At 37.9% G+C, this 22821-nt stretch overlaps 3 protein-coding genes and 1 long non-coding RNA gene across 5 annotated transcripts; 3 read left to right on the top strand and 1 right to left on the bottom strand.

Moving 5' to 3' along the window:
* Positions 1-939: 939 nt before the first annotated feature.
* LOC126587685 (coatomer subunit alpha-1-like) lies at positions 940-22046 on the top strand. Of its 2 annotated transcripts, XM_050252775.1 has the most exons (5): positions 940-1247; positions 1436-1666; positions 2091-2585; positions 3451-5400; positions 21670-22046. In XM_050252775.1, exons 2-5 carry the CDS (start codon positions 1459-1461, stop codon positions 22029-22031), a joined length of 3015 nt encoding a protein of 1004 aa, XP_050108732.1. In that variant the 5' UTR covers positions 940-1247; positions 1436-1458; the 3' UTR covers positions 22032-22046. The 2 variants fall into 2 exon arrangements, with proteins under 2 accessions (XP_050108732.1, XP_050108731.1); XM_050252774.1 differs by lacking the exon at positions 21670-22046 and having other exon boundaries at positions 941-1247; positions 3451-6777.
* On the bottom strand, positions 7530-13312 carry LOC126587694 (wall-associated receptor kinase 2-like). Its single transcript, XM_050252786.1, has 3 exons — positions 12378-13312; positions 11644-11817; positions 7530-8963 (listed from the first exon to the last, which is right to left on the bottom strand). The coding sequence occupies exons 1-3, from the start codon at positions 13285-13287 to the stop codon at positions 7744-7746; spliced, it is 2304 nt and encodes a 767-aa protein (XP_050108743.1). The 5' UTR covers positions 13288-13312; the 3' UTR covers positions 7530-7743.
* LOC126587724 (uncharacterized) lies at positions 10116-12515 on the top strand. Its single transcript, XR_007611191.1, has 5 exons — positions 10116-10318; positions 10461-10529; positions 10697-10771; positions 11775-11856; positions 12368-12515. It is a non-coding gene; the product is annotated as an uncharacterized LOC126587724 (long non-coding RNA).
* On the top strand, positions 19902-21663 carry LOC126587705 (coatomer subunit alpha-2-like). The gene is made up of 2 exons (XM_050252796.1): positions 19902-20370; positions 20841-21663. Exons 1-2 carry the CDS (start codon positions 20323-20325, stop codon positions 21642-21644), a joined length of 852 nt encoding a protein of 283 aa, XP_050108753.1. The 5' UTR covers positions 19902-20322; the 3' UTR covers positions 21645-21663.
* Positions 22047-22821: the final 775 nt, after the last annotated feature.

Below are 22821 nucleotides of genomic sequence, written 5' to 3'. Positions count from 1 at the left end.
AAATCGAACCCTTAACTAATTAGTCATGGTCTAGATTCATTGTCGATCGTTAATGGGTTGTTTGAATAACTATTTCGTTATCAGTTTTTAGTTTTTAAATTTGGCTTTTTCACCTGTTTCTTTTAGTCTTCATTTTTGAAAATTGAAAGCAGCTGCGAAACAAGATTTCAGTTTTTAATTTTCAAAAGCGTGAAAACAAAATTGAAAATAAAATGGTTATCAATCAGCTCATAAATTAATAAGCACATTTTTAATTTGAAAGAAACACATCCCATATTGTAAAATTCCATATATCAACAAAGTGCGAACAAAATGTTTCACATATCATTTCCAATTAATCACATTGTTTTCTTTTTAACTCTAGGAAGACTTTGGGTGAAAAAAAAACAATTGAAACGACACAATATTATGCCTTGCTTCAACCGTCTTGATGGCAGGAATTCCAACATCTCATATACATTACTAAACATTTTAAACCCGTTTGAATTACAAGTTCCTTGATTTGCTCTAAGAGTTGAAAGAAGATTCAATTCAAAGTAGTTTCTTTTTAGAGAGATTCCAATTTTTGTACATCATTTGCCCCCATAAAATGAAATAATAAACCCCTAAAAATCAGTATCAAAAGAAACTAAACGTGACCATTGGTCACCTTGTCAAATATATATATATATATATATATATAAATTAAAGTAAAAATTAAAACGTAAATAGAAAACAGGAAACAACGAGCAGAACGAAAGAAATAAAATAAAACTAATGAAAATGATTTAAAAACTTTGAATTTTAACGATAAGGAAAAAATAAATGGTAAAATGAGTATTATTAAGATTTACTTTTTAATATAAAAATATATTTTTTTGTTAAATAAATAGTAGCATAAACTTTTCGTTAAAATTTTTAAAAATTAAAAAGAAGGAAATAAAAAAGCCTTTGCTTGAATTCCAAAACGAAAACAGATCTGCGACAAGGTCACTCACTGCTGCTGCTAGTGACCTCTCTCTCTCTCTCTCTCTACCTGTCTATCTACGCATTGCATTTCGATGTCACCGGCCTTTGAATAATTTCACATCTGAATTCCCAGATCTGAATCTCTCTCTCTCTCTCTCTCTCTCTCTCTTCCTGAATTTCTTACGCCTGCTGATTGGTTTCCGAGAAAATTTGAGTGGATCATTGGACGATTTGCTAATCCAATCCACCGTATCGTATCTCTGGTTTGCTAATCAAGAATCCGCATTCCCAGATCTGAGGTATGTTCGCTTTCTCTCTCTGTACTTTCACATTCTGATTGGCTGGTGAGAAAATTGATTAGGAAAAAAATGGATAGTTGGATCGAAAGCATTGTAAATTGGGGAAATCTGTGGGGTGATTTGTACTCTTGAATTGAGTTTAAATCAATTAGATTGTGCTTGTTTGTTTGATCTTTGATTTCAATTAGGGGCGTTTCGATTGGGATTCGAGATGCTGACGAAATTCGAGACCAAGAGTAATCGGGTGAAAGGGCTGAGCTTTCACCCCAAGCGGCCATGGATCTTGGCCAGTCTCCACAGCGGTGTGATCCAGCTCTGGGATTACCGAATGGGCACTCTCATCGACCGTTTTGACGAGCATGATGGCCCTGTGCGTGGCGTCCATTTCCACTCCTCTCAGCCGCTTTTCGTCTCCGGAGGTATAACATCACAATTCAATCTTATTTTTGTCTGTTCGTTCGCTATGTGTAGAAATCTGCAAATTTCAGGCACTTGATGTTATAGATTCGATATGAAATGTGAATAATGTAGTTTATACTGCCGTGTTATTTTGTCACATTGTGTAATGTATGGTCATCTTGCTGTACCTTGCCCGATGCATCCGTTAGAATGGTAGTGTAGTTCATTAGGTTCTTCTTGATGCCATGTAGAATGAATCAGATCTGAACTATTTACTCTTATATTCTTAATCTGAAAATCAGTACCTCTGTTTTTCCTTACTCTATCAACCTGAGAAGCATTTACTTGTTTGTGAAGTCTTAAGTTATTACTTATAATGATGGCACTGCCAATTTGGAAGAGAGTCTAGAGAGAAGTAATTGATTGTTTATGCTTAAATGGCAGGGGATGATTACAAGATCAAGGTGTGGAATTACAAGTTGCATAGGTGTTTGTTTACACTTCTTGGACACCTTGATTACATCCGAACTGTTCAATTCCATCATGAGTACCCTTGGATTGTCAGTGCAAGTGATGACCAGACAATCAGAATATGGAATTGGCAGTCCCGAACTTGTATTTCTGTGCTCACTGGACACAACCACTACGTCATGTGTGCCTTATTCCATGCAAAGGAGGATCTTGTTGTCTCAGCATCATTGGATCAAACTGTTCGTGTTTGGGATATTGGTGCCCTTAGGAAAAAGACGGTTGCCCCAGCAGATGACATCCTACGCTTGAGTCAGATGAATGCGGATTTCTTTGGTGGAGTTGATGCTGTTGTAAAGTATGTTTTGGAAGGTCATGATCGGGGTGTGAATTGGGCATCATTTCACCCTACACTCCCTCTAATCGTCTCTGGAGCAGACGATCGACAAGTGAAACTTTGGCGGATGAATGGTATGTCTTTTTTCTTCTATTTCAGTTTTCATGTGAAATAAACAATTTTTAACTATGCACCTCTCTTAGATTGGTTTTTAACAAGAAACGAAAAAATATTTCTGCATCTGCTTCTTGCTTTCATGTACCAAAATCTCTTTTTTTTTTTTTTTTTTTTTTTTTTTATAAGAAGAAACGAGAATAATTGAAAGACAGTTTGTTATAAAAAAAATTTCTTTAAATTTAAATAGTTGGGAATATTTAAATCGAATTAATTATTTAATTATATTCTTTTTAGATAATAGATCCAGTTGTCGTTATGTCAAACACAACATGTGTTGGGAAAATATATACCTAAAGACTGGTCTTTTAGTCTTTAATCGTCATACTCAGTATCTGCCTTTCTGTAGCAACCAAGCACATGATATAGCAACCGAATTGTGATTTAATTTTTTTTCTATTATTATTCTGTCAAATACCAGACATCTATACATATCATTCCCCCTTCTCCTCACCCAAAAGAAAAAAAAGAAAGAAACTGAAATTTTTATAGGGTTTAGTTTCACCTCATTAGCTTCTAGAAATTAGGTATGCTAACTTTTGTAAAATTAATTGATGGCCAGTTTCACAAATAATATCATTACCACTGAAAAAAGCCACACAATTGCTTTTGGAGATACAACAACAACAAAGCCTTATCCCACTAGATGTACTATGTATTTCTTGCGAAATAGTATGCATATATAGATTCAGATAATTAAATCATATAGATTCAGATAATTAAATACTCTTGCAGTGTGTTCGCATTAGAAAGATGGAAATAGAGTTACGGAATCCTGTTTGGTTGAACTGCCAAATGGTAACCTGTTAATCTTTCTGATTTCAGATACAAAGGCTTGGGAAGTGGACACTCTAAGGGGGCACATGAACAATGTATCCTGTGTTCTATTCCATTCAAGGCAGGATATTATTGTGTCCAATTCAGAGGATAGAAGTATCCGAGTCTGGGATGCAACAAAACGGACTGGTCTTCAGACATTTCGCAGGGAGCATGATAGATTCTGGATTCTTTCAGCACATCCTGAAATGAACCTCTTGGCTGCTGGCCATGATAGTGGCATGATTGTCTTTAAATTGGAGAGGGAGCGTCCTGCCTTTTCTGTTAGCGGTGATTCAATATACTATGTTAAAGATCGTTTTCTCCGCTTCTATGAGTTCTCTACCCAGAGAGACACTCAGGTTATCCCTATTCGAAGGCCTGGTTCTTCCAATTTGAATCAAGGGGCAAAGACACTATCTTACAGCCCTACAGAAAATGCTGTTTTGATTTGTTCAGATATGGAAGGGGGGTCTTATGAACTATACGTTATACCCAAAGATAGCTTTGGTCGGGGTGATACTGCGCAGGAGGCAAAAAGAGGAATTGGAGGCCCAGCTGTGTTCGTGGCTCGAAATAGGTTTGCAGTGCTTGAAAAGAGCACCAACCAAGTTATAGTTAAAAATCTGAAAAATGAGATTGTCAAGAAGAGTGCCCTACCAATTGTTGCTGAAGCAATATTTTATGCTGGAACTGGAAACTTGCTGTGCAGGGCAGAGGACAGAGTCATTATTTTTGACCTGCAGCAGAGAATTATTGTTGGGGAGCTTCAAACTCCTTTCGTAAGGTATATTGTTTGGTCAAATGACATGGAGAGCATTGCTTTACTGAGCAAACATTCAATTGTGATAGCAAATAAGAAGCTAGTGCATCAGTGCACTCTCCATGAGACAATTCGTGTAAAGAGTGGAGCTTGGGATGACAATGGCGTCTTCATATATACAACCTTGAACCACATCAAATACTGCCTTCCTAATGGGGATAGTGGAATCATCAGGACCCTCGACGTTCCCGTATATATAACAAAAGTGTATGGAAACACCATACATTGCTTGGATCGAGATGGGAAGAACTGTGCCATTGTTGTTGATGCAACAGAATATGTTTTCAAGTTATCCTTACTGAAGAAGAGGTATGACCAGGTTATGAGCATGATAAGGAGTTCTGAGCTGTGTGGCCAGGCCATGATTGCATATCTACAGCAGAAAGGTTTCCCTGAGGTTGCCCTTCATTTTGTGAAGGATGAGAGGACTCGCTTCAACTTGGCACTAGGGAGCGGGAACATCCAGATTGCTGTTGCTTCTGCCAAGGAAATTGATGAGAAAGATCACTGGTATCGATTGGGAGTGGAGGCCCTTCGTCAGGGTAATGCAGGCATTGTAGAATATGCATATCAGAGGACAAAGAATTTTGAGAGGCTATCATTCTTATATCTTGTGACTGGAAACTTGGATAAATTGTCCAAAATGTTGAAAATTGCTGAAGTCAAGAATGATGTGATGGGCCAGTTCCACAATGCTTTGTATTTGGGTGACATCAGAGAGCGTGTTAAGATCTTGGAGAATGCAGGTCATTTACCTCTTGCTTATAGCACAGCTGTAATTCATGGGCTCCATGATATTGCCGAACGTTTGGCGGCTGAACTGGGAGATAATGTTCCTGTTTTACCCAAGGTGAAATCTCCTTCTCTTTTGTTACCACCAACACCAATCATCTGCGGAGGAGATTGGCCCTTGTTGAGGGTCATGCGAGGAATATTTGAGGGTGGTCTTGATAATGTGGGCAAGAATGTTGAGGAAGATTATGAAGAGGCTGCAGATGCTGATTGGGGTGAGGAGTTGGATCTTGTTGACGTGGACAATATTCCTAATGGAGACATCAGTGCAGTGCTGGATGATGAGGAAGCACACGAGGAAAATGAGGAGGGAGGATGGGATCTTGAAGATCTTGAACTTCCACCTGAGATTGATACTCCAAAAACTACAAGCAATGCCCGTTCTTCTGTGTTTGTTGCCCCAACTCCAGGTATGCCTGTAAGCCAAATCTGGTCCCAGAAATCATCTCTTGCTGCTGAACATGCTGCCGCTGGGAATTTCGATATTGCAATGCGTTTGTTGAGCAGGCAGCTGGGTGTAAAGAACTTTGATCCCTTGAGACAATTATTTCTCGATTTACACATGGGCAGTCATACGTATCTACGTGCCTTCTCGGCAGCTCCTGTGCTCACCGTGGCCATTGAGAGGGGATGGAGTGAATCAGCAACACCTAATGTTAGGGGTCCTCCTGCTCTTGTATTTAAATTCTCAGAGCTAGAAGAGAAGCTTAAGGCAGGTTACAAGGCCACAACCCAAGGGAAATTTGCTGATGCTTTACGTCTTCTCCTTGGTATTCTGCATACTATTCCTCTGATTGTAGTTGATTCAAGGAGAGAGGTTGATGAAGTAAAAGAATTAATTATCATTGTAAAGGAGTATGTTCTGGGTTTGAAGATGGAGATTAAGAGGAAGGAACTTAAAGGCGATCCGGTTCGCCAACAGGAGCTAGCTGCTTACTTCACCCACTGCAACCTTCAGATGCCTCACTTGAGACTTGCATTACTAAATGCCATGAGTGTTTGCTATAAGGCTGGTAATCTCAACACGGCAGCTAACTTTGCCAGGCGACTTTTGGAAACCAACCCCACCATTGAAAACCATGCAAAGACTGCAAGACAAATCCTGCAAGCTGCCGAAAAGAACATGACTGATGCAACCCAGCTAAACTATGATTTCAGAAACCCATTTGTGGTTTGTGGGGCAACATATGTGCCTATTTACCGTGGACAGAAGGATGTGTCATGCCCATACTGCAGTTCTCGGTTTGTTCCGGACCAGGAAGGGAAGCTCTGTACTGTTTGTGATCTTTCAGTGGTTGGATCAGATGCATCTGGTTTGCTCTGTTCTCCTACCCAGATAAGATGATCTCCTGCTGCTCAAGTGGGAGCAATTTTTCCAACCTTCAAGTCCGACAACGGTTATGTTAGTTTTCTCATCTCCTTGAGCAGGGTTTTATGTTAAAGAGCGCAATTTGATTAGGTTGTGTGCTTCTCTTGTATTTCTATTTCAAATTTTATTTCAAGGTACGTGATCATGATTTCGCTGTAATGAACAGGTTGAGCATTTTGGTCTAGGCGATTCTTGTGACTTTTGAAAATAAACAAATTAGATTGAGTTGGTAAATTACTTGCTTTTCCAGAGATTTGTAACTTTGAAATCTCATATATTGTAGACACCATTTTCATGTTAAAACGCTTTTTTGAATTCCATCCGAGAAATGTCAATCTGCCTGGATTTTGAATATGTTGTGTTTGGAATGTATTTCATTTCTTGTGTGCCTGAGTAACTTTGTGCTAATTATATTCACATCTTGGTGTATGATTGGCATGGAGGTGGAGGAGTGTAAGTACGCCAGTGCTCCGGCAGTTTCTGCTGCGATCTTCAGTCGTAACTCCCATGAAAGCGATGATTCTTTGCTCTTTATGCTATGAAGATGATCAAAGAGTTCCCCTGCTGATGAACTCATGAACATGGCACCGGTTTTCGACTTTTCTATGGCAACCACTGCATTAAGTTCTGCTCTCATGGTAGTTGTCTGTGGCCTTCTCAAGTCCTTCTGCTGTAAAGATTGTTGTTGTCTCCATCGATCCCTCCTCGTCGAATCGTAGTCGTTGTTGTAACAAGAAGCCACCATTTCCTTTGAAATACTTTGGTACCAGATAATTAAAAAAAACACTTAAAAAGCCAAGGAAAATAAAAGTTCACTTTTGCACTCAACTGTTGCACTTACCTATTACTTCACCGACTTTAGTAGTTGATATACGGGGATTTTTCCTTTCTTTCTACAACTTTAATTTTTGAAATATTTCTCACAACCATGTTAACAATTAATTATCATATACACTAATTAAGTACGGAATGTCATAAACATGTAACTCAGGATCTTCCAAACTCGTACTTATTTTGAAGAAGAAATTAGCCATAGTTTTTGGTGTTGGGCCACTTCTTACGTGCAAGGTTGGGATCTTCACCATTTAATGCTCTGATACATACCCTAAATAAAAACTGTCAAAATGATGAAAATTAATATTTTATTTTATACAAGCGATACTTTACTTTCAACTAAATCTAAACTGTAGCAAAAGAAAAATTCAAACTCGAGGGTACAGAGGAAGGACATCGGCTACACTTATAGTCTGTGATGAAAAATAATACTATTTCACTATGGCTAGAATGATGAACAATGTTGATTATATGAAGTAGTGAATTATCTTCCATCATCATATGGAATTAACATCTGGATCTGCATGCTGTCATACCCAATAGTTGTACCAGTACTAGAACCAGCTCTAACATCCACAGGATAAGCATCTGAGTTACTTGGCCCAAGTAAGCACTCAGTCTCTTCTGAACAAATTTCAGCTTTTCCCCATGCATGCTTTTCTGTAATTCTCATTCCTTCCAGCTCCATGGCAACTTCTTTCATTGTTGGCCTGTCCTCCCCTTTTAACCTTACACATCTTTTTGCCAGATTGGCCACTGATTTTAATGTCTCGATGTTCCTCTCGTTAAGTATGTCATCATCGAGAATTTCATTCAGGCGATCCTCTTCCATTAAACAAAGAAAGAACCTTGCCAGGTTTTTCTCTCCCTCAGGCCTATGAGAATCAAGTGCCAGTTTACTTGTTAGTAGCTCCATAAGGACAACTCCAAAGCTATAGACGTCACTCTTATCTGTTAGTTGACTCGTGTGGAAGTATTCAGGGTCTAAGTATCCGATTGTTCCTTGCACTAAAGTTGCAAGTTGGGCTTGATCAAGAGGAATCAATCGTGAAGCTCCAAAGTCTGACACTTTTGCCGTGTAATTTTCATCTAACAGTATATTTGTCAGTTTCACATCTCGATGTATGATTTGCATCAGAGCTGAGGAGTGTAAGTATGCTAGTGCTCCAGCAGTTTCAGCTGCTATCTTGAGTCGTAATTCCAATGAAAATGATGATCCTTTCCTCTTTTTGCCATGTATGTGCTCAGAGAGAGTGCCGTGAGCGACAAACTCGTAAACTAGTAGAGGAACTTCTAACTCCAAACAACAACCCAATAACCTCACCACATTTCTATGGTTGATTTGAGAAAGAACAAGCAACTCGTTGACAAACTGCTCCTTCTGCGTTGGGACACAAATTTTAGACTTTTTTATGGCAACCACTTTATTGTTATCTGCTGCTAATATTCCTTTGTAAACTATTCCATAGCCTCCTTCACCAAGGATTCCACTTTCATGGTAATTGTTTGTTGCCTTCTCAAGCTCTTCTGCCGTGAAAATTTTTGTTGTCTCCACAGAGCCTCCTTGACTAGCGATTTTTTGTTGTAACAATAAGCCACCATTTTCTTTAAAGTATTTTTCTTTGAGTTTGAGGAACTTTCTTCTCTGCATTCCCCAATATATCCAAGATCCACTTAGTAAAAGCAAGAAGCCTCCACTGGCACCTGCAAAGATGATTACATGAATTACAAGAAATTATACAGAGCAAATCATCAATGTATTAATCTTGTTTTTGTCGTCTGGTGAGTACTTTTCTTGTTTTAGAGCAAAGTGATATTTTGTAACAAAACATGACATATGCTACACAATGAGAATATTTAATCATTTTGTACATGCATGGATCTTTCTAAGCCACATATATGAAGGTATTAATCATTCTTTGGGCAAGACAGACTCTTCGTATATATGTTATTGACAATGTGCCCATATGAGTTTTAATATCATGTCAATAACAAAGTGTACGTACCAATTTCGATTGTCACATTCTTGATAATATTGATTTGAAAACCTGTCTTTCAAAGAGCACTTCTGATATATGTTTGAAAGTTTTGGTTCTAAAAGTGGGTAAAATTTGAGTGCAATTGTTCAAAGGAAAATTAGCAAGTTCAGAATTTTAGACTAGGGCTGTATGATGTGACATATGTAAATTATTTCTGTACTAAAACCTAGAGTAGGATTATCTTCCCTCCTATTCTCATTCTCTTCTCTCTCCTCCTCTCACACATTGTTTTTTGTCTTATTATATCTATAAAAAAATCAATATAAGATGTTGACGTGACTTAACCGTAACCGTTCAAATAGGAGGGGAGGGAAGGGGAGAGAGATTAGTAACTCTCGGTTACTGTTCACTAACAGTGGAGTGGCGAAAAGGAGATGGATTCTCTACTCTCCCACTTCCCATACAATTCCATCATCCCCTGTTTGTGTGGTCACGGTTAAGCCACGTCAATATTTTATATTAATATTTCTTTTTGTCTTATTATCTTTATTAAAAAATTAATATAAAATGTTGACGTGGCTTAATCGTAATCACATAAACAGGGAGATGATGGAAGTGTATTGAATATTTTGTTGAACATTTTTTTTTTTTTGGGTTTTGTTTGTGCGTTCTGATTTTGATTGTGGGTGTATGATTTGGTATGCTTCCAGTCCACTGTTGACAAAATAGCAGCGTTTCTTATGATGGGTTTTTATATAATGAAGTGGAGGGATTCATGATAGTTTCTTATATTTGATAACAAAATTTAATATGGAGTTTGAATGGATCGAAGCTTTGTTTCTGATGGTTTATATTTTGATTTATTTCCTGTAATTTGAATACACATTGTTTTATTATTCTTTTCATATTAGAGTTTTTAAATTTTTATAGGCTTAATTATTAGGTTGCTGAAGGAGGATTTGAATTCGATTTTGTTTTCACAATTCAGACCATTCATTAGTGAACACAAAGCAAGGTTTTGATTGTTTTAGAAAACTTCCGTCTCCTCGCTCTAGAAGAGAACTGAGAAGATTCTGAAAGGTAATTGCTTTCCAATAGTTCTCTCTCTGTTTACTTATTTTTTGTTTGGATCTCGAGATCATATGGTGCAACGACGCAATATCTTATATTTTCTTGATTGTAACAACTCTTCCTATAATACAGTTGCTTTCATTCTTTTCAGATTGTGTGTAAATTCCATCTGGGTTCTTCAAATTCAAGCCCCCCAAATTTGAGCAGTTTGTGTTACCCGGTTAGTCATTTTCATGCTCATTGTTTAATCGCGGACATTACTCTAACGTGTTCAATCGGTATCATAATTTCTGATAAGTGTATATGCCCGTTGAACGCATCAACTTAAATATAAATATATATATAAAAAAATATATATATATATATATATGTGACTGCTTGAATCAGGACTTATCGAATCAAGGCAGCTGCAAGGAAATTTGAGCCTTGGCCTGTAGAGATACGATTTTGCAAGGAGGCCAGGTACCTTCTAGACTTATTGGATGTGAAGATTTGTTTGATCGAATTTGTGATTAATATACTTGGATTTTATTAAATTTTTCATGATTTTATAGAGTTTTTCGTTTAAATTTGTGGGTTTTAGTTTAAATTGTGGGTTTTGGAAAATTCTTCATTAAATTTCTGGGTTCTTTTGATGTGGATTTATGTGAGATTAATCAACTGCAATGTCAGATATGATAATAGGTGGGCATGCTCATATGTTTTCCAATGTTCTCTTATCAACTCTTAGTATTGAAATAGTCAGCAACTAATTATGGATTAATCAAAGTTGGGCATGAGTTCATATGTTTTTCAATGTTTTTATAAAAACAATGCAATTTTCACTAAGTTTTGAGTAGAATAATGGTGTTTTAAGTAGAATAGTGGGAGATTCATTTGTGATCATTTGAAAATAAATTTTGAATACTACACTACCATTCTGCTTAAAGCGCCCCAATACATGCATAATTTGAATGAATATGTAAAGGTTACTTGAGAAACTAACAGCATACAAAATTTAAATGATTCTATTTGTTTCTATGTTTTTCTGGATTTGTCTGCGGTTGGCTATTATGATTTTCTCTGGCTAATGGACTCTCTGAAAATGTGTTTTGGCTTTTTTAATTCAAAAAACTTAAAACTGATTTTGTTTGCCGACGATTTGTTATGAGGTATTGCTATAACATGGAGAAATTGACACTGATTCTAGTAATAAACTAACAATCCAATCAAGAGATTTGTAACTAAGGTCGCATACAAGACCCGAGTTCAACTTTTCCCTTCACCCAATATCCATTGTATATGCAAAAACACGCTCTTAAAGAAAAAGTAAAATAAAACTAACATATGCATACCTAGTGAGATAATAACCAGGAGACTGAGCTTTGCTCGACCGTTGTCCTTGATGCAACTTTTTTTATCCGGATCGTCATTTTTGTACCCTTTCGGACATTTACAAGTATAATTTCCCGCTGTATTTATGCAGGTTCCAATACTGCAGGAGTCTGGAGCCTTGCACTCATCAATATCTGAACAGAAAAAGAATGAATTAAATCCATGAACAACAGGTAAAAATTAGATCCCACTTTTGAGACTTTTTGTTAACAACTTGCTACTAAAAAAATGCTGAAGGAAACAGTTCATGAACCCACAGATTTGATAATCCACGGCAAATTTAGTAATTGGGTACAATTACTATTAGCTTGTGGGCATTATATCTTCGCTGAGCAACAGCATCCGTGGCTAATTGGTGGCTACTTTGGCATCGTCAGCTAAGCTTACATGTTATTTTAATGATAAGGGTCATTTTGATTCTGATCTCTAGTCAACTTAATTGTTATATTAAAACCTTGTTTATTTAAATATTTTGATTGAGGTTCCTAGCACTATTTAAGGGATTTAACTCCTGCTTCTATTACATTATATATGCAAAAAAGTCAAGCAAATTGGAAATTTATTTGTTTAACCATAATAAAAAAAAGTAGACCTACATACATATACATATACATATACATACAATATGTTTTGATGAACGCAAATTTTTTTATGATAATAATCAAATGGTCAAATGCTGTCTAGATTTATTTACCTTGGCAACCACCTGGGAGGTATGGGTTCCCTTCGTAACCTGACCGGCACCGGCATATGTAGCCCCCTGAAGACCGATTATGGCAGTAGCTATTTGCCTTGCATGCAAAAGTGCTCTCGTTTTTAGCTGCAATATCACATGCCTCATTCCCAATTACCCAATCAATAATTGCCGGAACCCGGGTTGCATCGTTTAGTTCTCGAAAACTCGTGCTGTTAAAGTTGAACTCGCTTTCTTGCACAAGGAACGCGTAGCTGCATCGGTGGGAGTCCCGCACATCCGTATAATTGTAAAAACTTCCCAAGGTCACAGTCCGATTTTGCAGCCCACTGGGGATTTTAGTTTGGCAACATCCAATGCCAGAGCAAGTATCCCGCTGATCGATAGCGTTGCCAAGATTGTCACATATGGACATACACCCAGTTGTGTACTTTTCTTCACCCCGGTAACCTATAAAAAACGCATATGTGTCGCATCCAACTGCAACGAACACGTTTTTGGTTTTGGAGATGGTGTAAGGAGGAGGCACACTGAGCTCGGGACGGGTCCATCCGGTCGAGTTGCCTTGAGCATTGTAACAATCAAAGGCCACGAGCTGTAGTATTTGGAGCTCACCGTCATATTGAGATATGTTGGTAATTTTGACATTGCTCGTCATCATAAATGCTGTTGGCTGTTGAGTGGAAATGTTACAAGTGATCTTAAACCGGTCGTCGAGGTAGCAACCATCGCCTATGCCAAATGGGTATGGAATTGTGAGATTACCACAATGGTCAAGGCAGCCAGGCCGTGCCTGAGGCGGAAGGAGAGATTTAGCTGTTGTTGCAGTTGGAGTTGCTAGTAAAATTGTAACAACCACCACCATTACTAAAGAGAGATGCAAAATATGCATCCTCCAATGTAACGCCATATAGTATTAACTGAAAAGGGTCGAGCAGATCCTAGCAATAGCAGAGAATAAAATCCAAGACGGTGATGGATCCAAGAAATTAAGGAACTGCTAATTAAGAAGGTTGGCCTTCCGTAGGAATATATATATGGAAGGGATTAAAACGCGTGGTGGAATATTTTGCGTTGGGAGAAAATGTGTCCCTACTCTTAATTGTCTGTTATTGTTTTAGTCCACAATTCGCCTTTGTCCGATTTATTTCCAGGAAATGCACAAGAAAACATCCACCTGACTTAGTATTAGTCATTAGTCGACACGCGTTGCCTTGAGCATGGTTATAAGCAAACATTATTTCCGAAACCGTCCTTACGTATCAAAATTTAACTCAATCAAACTTCTTTTTACACCCAACTCAATCTACTTAAAAATAAAACCCTAACTAGTCCATCATCTCCATGGAGCAAATCCCATTCTCTCTCTTTTTTTAAAAAAAATCCTTCCATCTCCCATGATTATCATTATGCACCCCCATCTACTCGTCTGTAGTCATCCAAACCTCTTCCTCTTCCTTTTCTTCATCATTTAACATCTCTAAATTTCTAGAACACTAATTAGCTTAATAATCGGTATGAGCTTCTGGTTAGAGTGTTTAATGAGTTTGGTATGTTTCAATTAAATGAGAATCTTCTAACCTCTATATTGGGTTGGGGGAAAATGTGTCCCTACTCTTAATTGTCTGTTATTGTTTTAGTCCACAATTAGGCTTTGTCCGATTTATTTCCAGGAAATGCACAAGAAAACATCCATCTGACTTAGTATTAGCCATTAGTCGACACGCGTTGCCTTGAGCATGGTTGGCCTTCTGTAGGAATTAATATAAATGGAAGGGATTAAAACGCGGACTTGGATTCTCTGCCCTCCCAATTCGGTGCCCTCCCCGTGCTCTCCTGTTTGTGTGGTCACGGTTAAGCCACGTCAATATTTTATATTATTATTTTTTTTTGTCCTATTATTTTTATAAAAAACAATATAAAATGTTAGCATGAATTAACCGTGACCACACAAAACAGGAGGGCACGGGGAGGGCACCGAAATGGGAGGGCAGAGAATCCAAGTCCTTAAAACGCATGGTGGCATATTTTGTGTTCCTCATCTTGGCTGATTTGTCTGTTATTGTTTTAGGCCACCATTAGGCTTTGTCCGGTTTATTTCCAGGATGAGCACAAGAAACTATCGATCTCACTTAGTACTGAGTTCTGACCAAACCAAAAAAAATAAAAAAAAACCTAGTACCGAGTCATTAGTCAATAAGCGACGGGAGTGTGCAAGGTCAAGCCAAGTTTATTTAATTATTTAAAGTTAAGTCAAGAAAGATTACTTAATTACCTTAATCAACTTGGAATATACAAATAAATAAATAAATAAAGCGATGTGAATCTATGTATTTACACCTGAAGTGAATTTATTGATTATTTTCTTTCTTTTTTCAGTAATGATACTCTTACCATGTTTTTATATCACATTAATATACCACCTTATGTGGTATTTGATATGTACAGTCACATCATTTAAATTAATCAGTATTTAATTTAAATTAAAAATCATTTAATAAATCAATAATTAAAACAAAATCTGGAATTAAACGGTGATTGTGGCATACGAGGAATCTTCTCCTCCCTTCCCCATTCAATCATGCTTCTTCTCCCGTTTCTTCGCCATATTTTTTCACTCAAATTTTTTTCACGTTAGTGCGGACTACCACAATCTCAACTAATTCTCATACGGAAAAGATTCATCGACGCTCCCCTGTTTGGATTATTGGTAAGCATTTACCATTATTTTTCAATGAATTTATATTTTTTTAGTCTGTTTATTCTTCTTCTTTCTTTCGATCTCCATTGGACTATTTACCTAAACCCTTTTGTTCATAGAAAAATGACACTTGGGGGTTGAAGATTTAACACTATGAGTCATTAAGGACTCCATCTTGTTCCTACTTATAATCAAATTAAAGGAATCTCAAGTACGTATCGTCAGGAAACCTTCATCCCTCACCACAACACCACTAACGTCAACTCTGATCAAGACCCGAAGAAGAATTTATCTTGCTACACAATGGAGATTGAGAGAAAGAAGAAGAAATAAACAGACTAAAAAAATTAAATTCATTGAAAAAAATGATAGATGCGTACTAATAATCCAGATAAAGGAGCGAAAAAATATGGCATGAAAGAATTGGCGTGGAAGAAGAAACAGGAGACGAAGCAAGATTGAATGGGGAAGAAAGAAGAAGACTACTCGTATGCCATAATCACCATTTAATTCCAGCTTTTATTTTAATTATTGATTTATTAAATGATTTTTAATTTAAATTAAATTCTGATTAATTTAATGATATGGTCGTCCACATAAAATGCCACATAAGGTGATATATAAATGTGGTATAAAAACATGGTAAGAATAACATTACTGTTCTTTTTTTAAAAAACTAGTTGTTGAAAGAGAAATCTTATTTGAACATATATTTTGTATCTCAACACTCAGTTTACTTTTTATATCTACATTGTATTTTATTTATCTTTCATTATCTATTTACACCCAACATTATTTCCAAAACCGCTCTTACTTATCAAAACTCAACTTAATCAAACTTCATTTTACACCCAACTCAATCTACTTAAAAATAAAACCCTAACTAGTCCATCATCTCCATGGAGCAAATCCTTTTCTCTCTCTCTTTAAAAAATCCTTCCATCTCCCATGGTTATCATTATGCACCCCCATCTACTCGTCCGTAGTCATCCAAACCTTTTCCTCTTCATTTTCTTCATCCTTTAACATCTCTAAATTTCTAGAACACTAATTAGCTTAATAATCGGTATGAGCTTCTGGTTAGAGTGTTTAATGAGTTTGGTATGTTTCAATTAAATGAGAATCTTCTAACCTCTATATTCCTATATGTGGTAAAAAAATGAGTACGTCCATGATAATTTTTGGTAGATCAATGAATATTTTAACCGTGGATATTTATTAGATATAAAAGTTGCAGACAACAATTCACTTTCCATTGAACTGTGGCTAAAAAGTATATCGCATTTGCACGTTTTATAGGCAAACTCATAGCTAAGCAGTTTTTATTGTGGAGCAAACCTTCGAGAATTGATCTAACCTGGATGTGTAATGGAGTTTATAGATTTTAATAATTAAACTGATAAATATTTCAACCATATATGGATTTAATATGTAGTATCTTTTAGCCTCTATATGCCACAAAAGTTGTGAACAAAAATTCACAATACATAGAATTGTGGTGAAAAAGTATATCGCCTTTGCACGTTTTATAGGTGAACTCAACTCATAGGTAAGCAGTTTTATTGTTGACCAAAACTTTGGGAATTGATCTAACTTGAATGTATAATTGAGCTTATGCATTTTAATGATTAAATTCATAAATATCTCAACCACATATGAATTTAATATCGTATTGTCTTTTAGCCTCTATATTGGTATCTGTGGCAAAAAAATGGGTACCTCTATGAGAAAATTTTGTAAATCGATGAATATTTTCAATCTAGATATTTATTAGATACCAGAAATTATAAGTCTATTCGCGAAAGTCTAAGTCAATGCCACGTACAATATTTGTTAAGACATATTTAGGGAACTGTTATTAGCACTCCAAAAATCTCATTTTACACTTCACACAAATGTATTTTTCTTTTTAATTATAAAAAGTTTGGAGTGCCAAATGAGATTTTTGGAATGCTAATAATAATTTTATATATTTATATACATTTTATTTTAGTTTGGAAGTCGACGTCCTTTTTTTTCTTCTTCTTTCTTTATCAGGTTGGGAGTATCACTGACTGTGACACTGTGCAACTAGTTGTTTATTCGTTTTGAATAATCAATATTATTTCTCACAATGTCTTGGGCGTATGAATAACAGAAAGAAAACGGTCATGATACAAGCTAAATAGTAGTAATACTAATTAGTAAACAACTTGTGCATGATGTTTGCTTATAACCAAGTAGCATGAAGGGACAAATGTGTAGGTTTCATGCATGACTTGGAATAGTATTAGTAAATGCATGATGTTTGCTTATAACCAAGTGGCATGAATGGACAAATGTGTATGTTTCATGCATGACTTGGAATAGTATTAGTCGTCAGGAGATTTTGCATCAATTTGTTTTTGTTTTTAATATGTATATATTAAGTTCTATTTTAATGAGATTGCTCACCACCCCTATGTTGTGATAATGCCTTTATTTATCGTTCTTATATGACTTTAATTAAATTTTGAGATTGTGTTTATCCATTACATACATTTCAAATGTTTTTTTTTTGAGTCGAGCGATAGTATTAGTAAGTTAGATGGTAGACTAGTCACCAATAGAATTCAAACTCACGCCGTCATTTAATTGAAGCATACCAAACTCATTAAACACTCCAACTAGAAGCTCATTTAATTGAAAAGAAAAAGGAATCAATACGTAAAAATTGAACCAATCGATTGAACACATACCAATTATTAAGCTAATTAGTGCTATAGAAATTTAGAGATGTCAAATGATGAAGAGAAGGAAGATGAAGAGGTTTGGACGACTACAGATGAGTATATGGAGGTGCAGAATGACAACCATAGGAGATGGAAAATTTTTTTAAAGATAGAGAAGGGCCTTTGCTCCATGGAGATGATGGACTGGTTAGAGTTTTATTTTTTTAATTTTTAAGTAGATTGAGTTTGGTGTAAAAAGAAGTTTGATTGAGTTGAATTTTGATAAGTAAGGACGGTTTTGAGTGTAAAGAGATAATGATAGATAAATCCAATACAATATGGGTATAAAAAATAAGCTGGATGTTGAGATACAAAATATGGGTTCAAATAAAATTTTCGTTGTTGAAATACTTTCGTGAAGGTTGCATAGTTTGTGTATTTTGAGTAAAAACAGGAAAGAAAAGATAGATGGTTGAGCAAGAACTTTTCAAATTTGTATTGGTTTATAAAAAAATGAAATTGAAGATATTGTTTTCTAGAAACGTATAGAAGGTTGATAAGGTCTTTGTACTACGATCTAACTTTTCCTTCTTGTTTTTAATCTTAAAACACAAACTTACACTGTTCTCAGAGGGATTTTTCAGTATGATCGGAATACGGGATGATACACCGCTTGTCACTATACTAATGGTGTGATATGTGTATTAAAAAGTTAATAATTTAAAAAATAAAATTTTTCACCACTTGCATAAAAACACTTGATGTACCTCTCATGTTTCCGCGACAATGAAAAATTTCTCCTTACATTAAGAAGTTTAATAAATCATTACTTTAGTCTGAAGTAAGAAATCCAATTGCACTGTTCAAATGAACACTGAATTTTGCCAGATTTCATTTTATTTACAAAATTGCCACCGTCTGTCCTTTTTGATATATTTACGTCTATGCCACTGTGTAAATTTGGTTACATTTACGGTTTTGCCATCATCTTAAAAACCGGTTTTAAGCGTTTGGGCTGCATCTGGGCTTTTGGCTTTTGCTTCGGCTTCGGTAGGCCTGTTGTTGTTGGGGAAGAAGGACAGAAGGACTGACAGGTTGGAGAGAGACGAGAGCTGCGAATGGACAGCGGCCTGCTTGCACAGAGAGAGAGTAGGGGACGAAATTGCCCTGTGCGAATGGACAGCGTTTTGGACTCTCTCGACCGCTGCTCTTGATGCACACGTGTTGATAATCGTGGAAAAGGAAGAAGGGATGGAAAAGGCCTTCTCAAACCCTCGTTTCTTACTGAAACCCGAAGAGAGAGATATGGCGGGATTTCGATGGCTACGAGATTCAGGGAATTGCAGAGAGAGATGGGGGCAAGGGTGTCCGTTATGGGAGGATTTCTGCGATTGCGCTTGGGGGGGGGGTGGGTGGCTGGTGTTGGTGTCATTCCGAGTGGTTGAGGAGAGGGTTTGCATGTAGACAGAGTCACATGGGGCTGTACGGTTCGAGGGAGAGAAAGAGAGGGGATTGAGCGGTGATGCTCTCTTTGGGGAGAGAGGGAGAGCGCGATTTGGAGTTTAGGTGAAAACAAAGCTGCTTCGAACCGAAGCTGACGGCGGGAGAGAGGGCGGGTTGTTGCATCCGTGTTATTCAGAGTGGGTTTTGAGAGTGTGAGAGTGCTGCGTTAAGGTTTGAGAGTGGATTTCGAGAAAGTGAGCGGCTGCGTTCTAGGGTTTGCGCAGGGTGAATGTGGGTGCACGATTTGGGGGATTGTATCTCTCCCACTCTCTCTTCCTCCGTCCATGACATCCACGATAAAACCTAGGCGCTCCTCTTATATTTGAAAAACCCGAGAGGCTCTCTCTCATTTTTCTGCTATATTAGCCAAACCCAAAGATCAAGCTAGATTTCAACCGTACCCTTATTTCTGTAATCTCCATTGAGATTTTTTTTTTCTTCTGGATTCTCAACTGCGGACTGCTCTGCCTGTTGTTTGCAGTGTATATGTTCAGTGATTTTCTCAAGAGTAAAAACGTTTTGGATTTGAATATGCGGCAATTGATGCTCCAGGAGGATTCCTCTTCAATGGTGGTGCTCTGTCTTTGCATCTGAGTATATTTGTACCGTAAAAAAGTTGAGGTCTGGGTCTGGGTCTACCAATTCCAGCGAGCTGTTTCTGTACAAACGCCGGCGCACTGTGTACCGTGCCGTCGACCACAATCCTCTCTGTATTCGAGAAAAAATGCTGCATATAGTAATGAAATTTAAGACATTTCTGTGATAGTAATGAGATGAATGCTAAGATGGATGACTAAATGTGCTACGGGAAGAGATTGCTTATTTTGTTAGTAATGGGAAATTATTCAAGTAGAAATGATTTTGTTGAGCCGGCTGCTCTTGATTGTTGGCCATGATAGATTCTGGATTCTTTCAGCACATCCTGAAATGAACCTCTTGGCTGCTGGCCATGATAGTGGCATGATTGTCTTTAAATTGGAGAGGCAGCGTCCTGCCTTTTCTGTTAGCGGTGATTCAATGTACTATGTTATAGATCGTATTCTCCGCTTCTATGAGTTCTCTACCCAGAGAGGCACTCAGATTATCCCTATTCGAAGGCGTGGTTCTTCCAACTTGAATCAAGGGGCAAAGACACTACCTTACAGCCCTACAGAAAATACTGCTTTGATATGTTCAGATATGGAAGGGGGGTCTTATGAACTATACGTTAGCTTTGGTCGGGGTGATACTGCGCAGGAGGCAAAAAGAGGAATCGGAGGCCCAGCTGTGTTCGTGGCTCGAAATAGGTTTGCAGTGCTTGAAAAGAGCACCAACCAAGTTATAGCTAAAAATCTGAAAAATGAGATTGTCAAGAAGAGTGCCCTACCTATTGTTGCTGATGCAATATTTTATGCTGGAACTGGAAACTTGCTCTGCAGGGCAGAGGACAGAGTCATTATTTTTGACGTTCCCGTATATATAACAAAAGTGTATGGAAACACCATACATTGCTTGGATTGAGATGGGAAGAACTGTGCCATTGTTGTTGATGCAACAGAATATGTTTTCAAGTTATCCTTACTGAAGAAGAGGTATGAGCAGGTTATGAGCATGATAAGGAGTTCTGAGCTGTGTGGCCAGGCCATGATTGCATATCTACAGCAGAAAGGTTTCCCTGAGGTTGCCCTTCATTTTGTGAAGGATGAGAGGACTCGCTTCAACTTGGCACTAAGGAGCGGGAACATCCAGATTGCTGTTGCTTCTGCCAAGGAAATTGATGAGAAAGATCACTGGTATCGATTGGGAGTGGAGGCCCTTCGTCAGGGTAATGCAAGCATTGTAGAATATGCATATCAGAGGACAAAGAATTTTGAGAGGCTATCATTCTTATATCTTGTGACTGGAAACTTGGATAAATTGTCCAAAATGTTGAAAATTGCTGAAGTCAAGAATGATGTGATGGCCCAGTTCCACAATGCTTTGTATTTGGGTGACATCAGAGAGCGTGTTAAGATCTTGGAGAATGCAGGTCATTTACCTCTTGCTTATACCACAGCTGTAATTCATGGGCTCCATGATATTGCCGAACGTTTGGCGGCTGAACTGGGAGATAATGTTCCTGTTTTACCCAAGGTGAAATCTCTTTCTCTTTTGTTACCACCAACGCCAATCATCTGCGGAGGAGATTGGCCCTTGTTGAGGGTCATGCGAGTAATATTTGAGGGTGGTCTTGATAATGTGGGCAAGAATGTTGAGGAAGATTATGAAGAGGCTGCAGATGCTGATTGGGGAGAGGAGTTGGATCTTGTTGACGTGGACAATATTCCAAATGGAGACATCAGTGCAGTGCTGGATGATGAGGAAGCACACGAGGAAAATGAGGAGGGAGGATGAGATTTTCAAGATCTTGAACTTCCACCTGAGATTGATACTCCAAAAACTGCGAGCAATGCCCGTTCTTCTGTGTTTGTTGCCCCAACTCCGGGTATGCCTGTAAGCCAAATCTGGTCCCAGAAATCATCTCTTGCTGCTGAACATGCTGCCGCTGGGAATTTCGATATTGCAATGCGTTTGTTGAGCTGGCAGCTGGGTGTAAAGAACTTTGATCCCTTGAGACAATTATTTCTCGATTTACACATGGGCGGTCATACGTATCTACGTGCCTTCTCGGCAGCTTCTGTGCTCACCGTGGCCATTGAGAGGGGATGGAGTGAATCAGCTACACCTAATGTTAGGGGTGGTACACCCAATCGGCTCAGATTAGCTAAAATGGTAACTTGAACAAGAAATAGTGCAGGAAATAGAAAGAGCAAGAAGGAAACAGAGAGTTTTGAGAAAAAGAGGCTGTTTAATTCATTTCATTCATAAAGTGTTCTTCCTCTCTATTACATATTTATACTCCTGGTAAGGGAGAACCCTAGTTACTTAGACATGAGGATAAAGGGACTGATATGGGCCGGTTGCAAGGAGGGAAGTAGTGGGCTCCTGTAAATGGGCTTAACAACTCCCCCGCCCTTGAAAAGAGGCCTGTCCTCAGGCCTGGAAGTCGGGGTAACGGGCCAAGATGTCGTCAGCCACCTCCCAGGTAGCGTCTTCGCTGGGTAGGCCAGCCCACTGGATGAGCCATTTGGTCACAGGTTTGTTTTTCTTCTTGAAGAGGCCTCTGTCAAGGACTTTTTCTGGCTGCCATTGGAGGAATCCTGTGGAGTCGATGGGAGGCAATTGTGGGAGTGGCGTAGCAGCATCACCAATCTTCTGTTTGAGGAGAGACACGTGAAAGACTGGATGGATCTTGGAATCTGAAGGTAGGAGAAGGCAATAAGCAACAGACCCAATGCGTTGAGTAACTTGGAAAGGTCCATAGAACTTGGGTGCCAATTTGTTGGCTGATCTTGTAGCTACTGATTGTTGGCGATAGGGTTGGAGCTTGAGATAAACCCAATCACCAACGCTAAATTCCCGCTCGGTTCGCTTTTGATCATAGACTTGTCGCATTCTGTTTTGTGCCATCTGCAAGTTTGTTCGCAGCAGCCGTAGTAACATATCTCTGTCGTGGAGTGCAGCATCAACG

Source organism: Malus sylvestris, chromosome 10 (assembly GCF_916048215.2).
Source record: "Malus sylvestris chromosome 10, drMalSylv7.2, whole genome shotgun sequence".
Classification (NCBI taxonomy): domain Eukaryota; kingdom Viridiplantae; phylum Streptophyta; class Magnoliopsida; order Rosales; family Rosaceae; genus Malus; species Malus sylvestris.
This window is presented reverse-complemented; position numbering and strand designations above follow the sequence as displayed.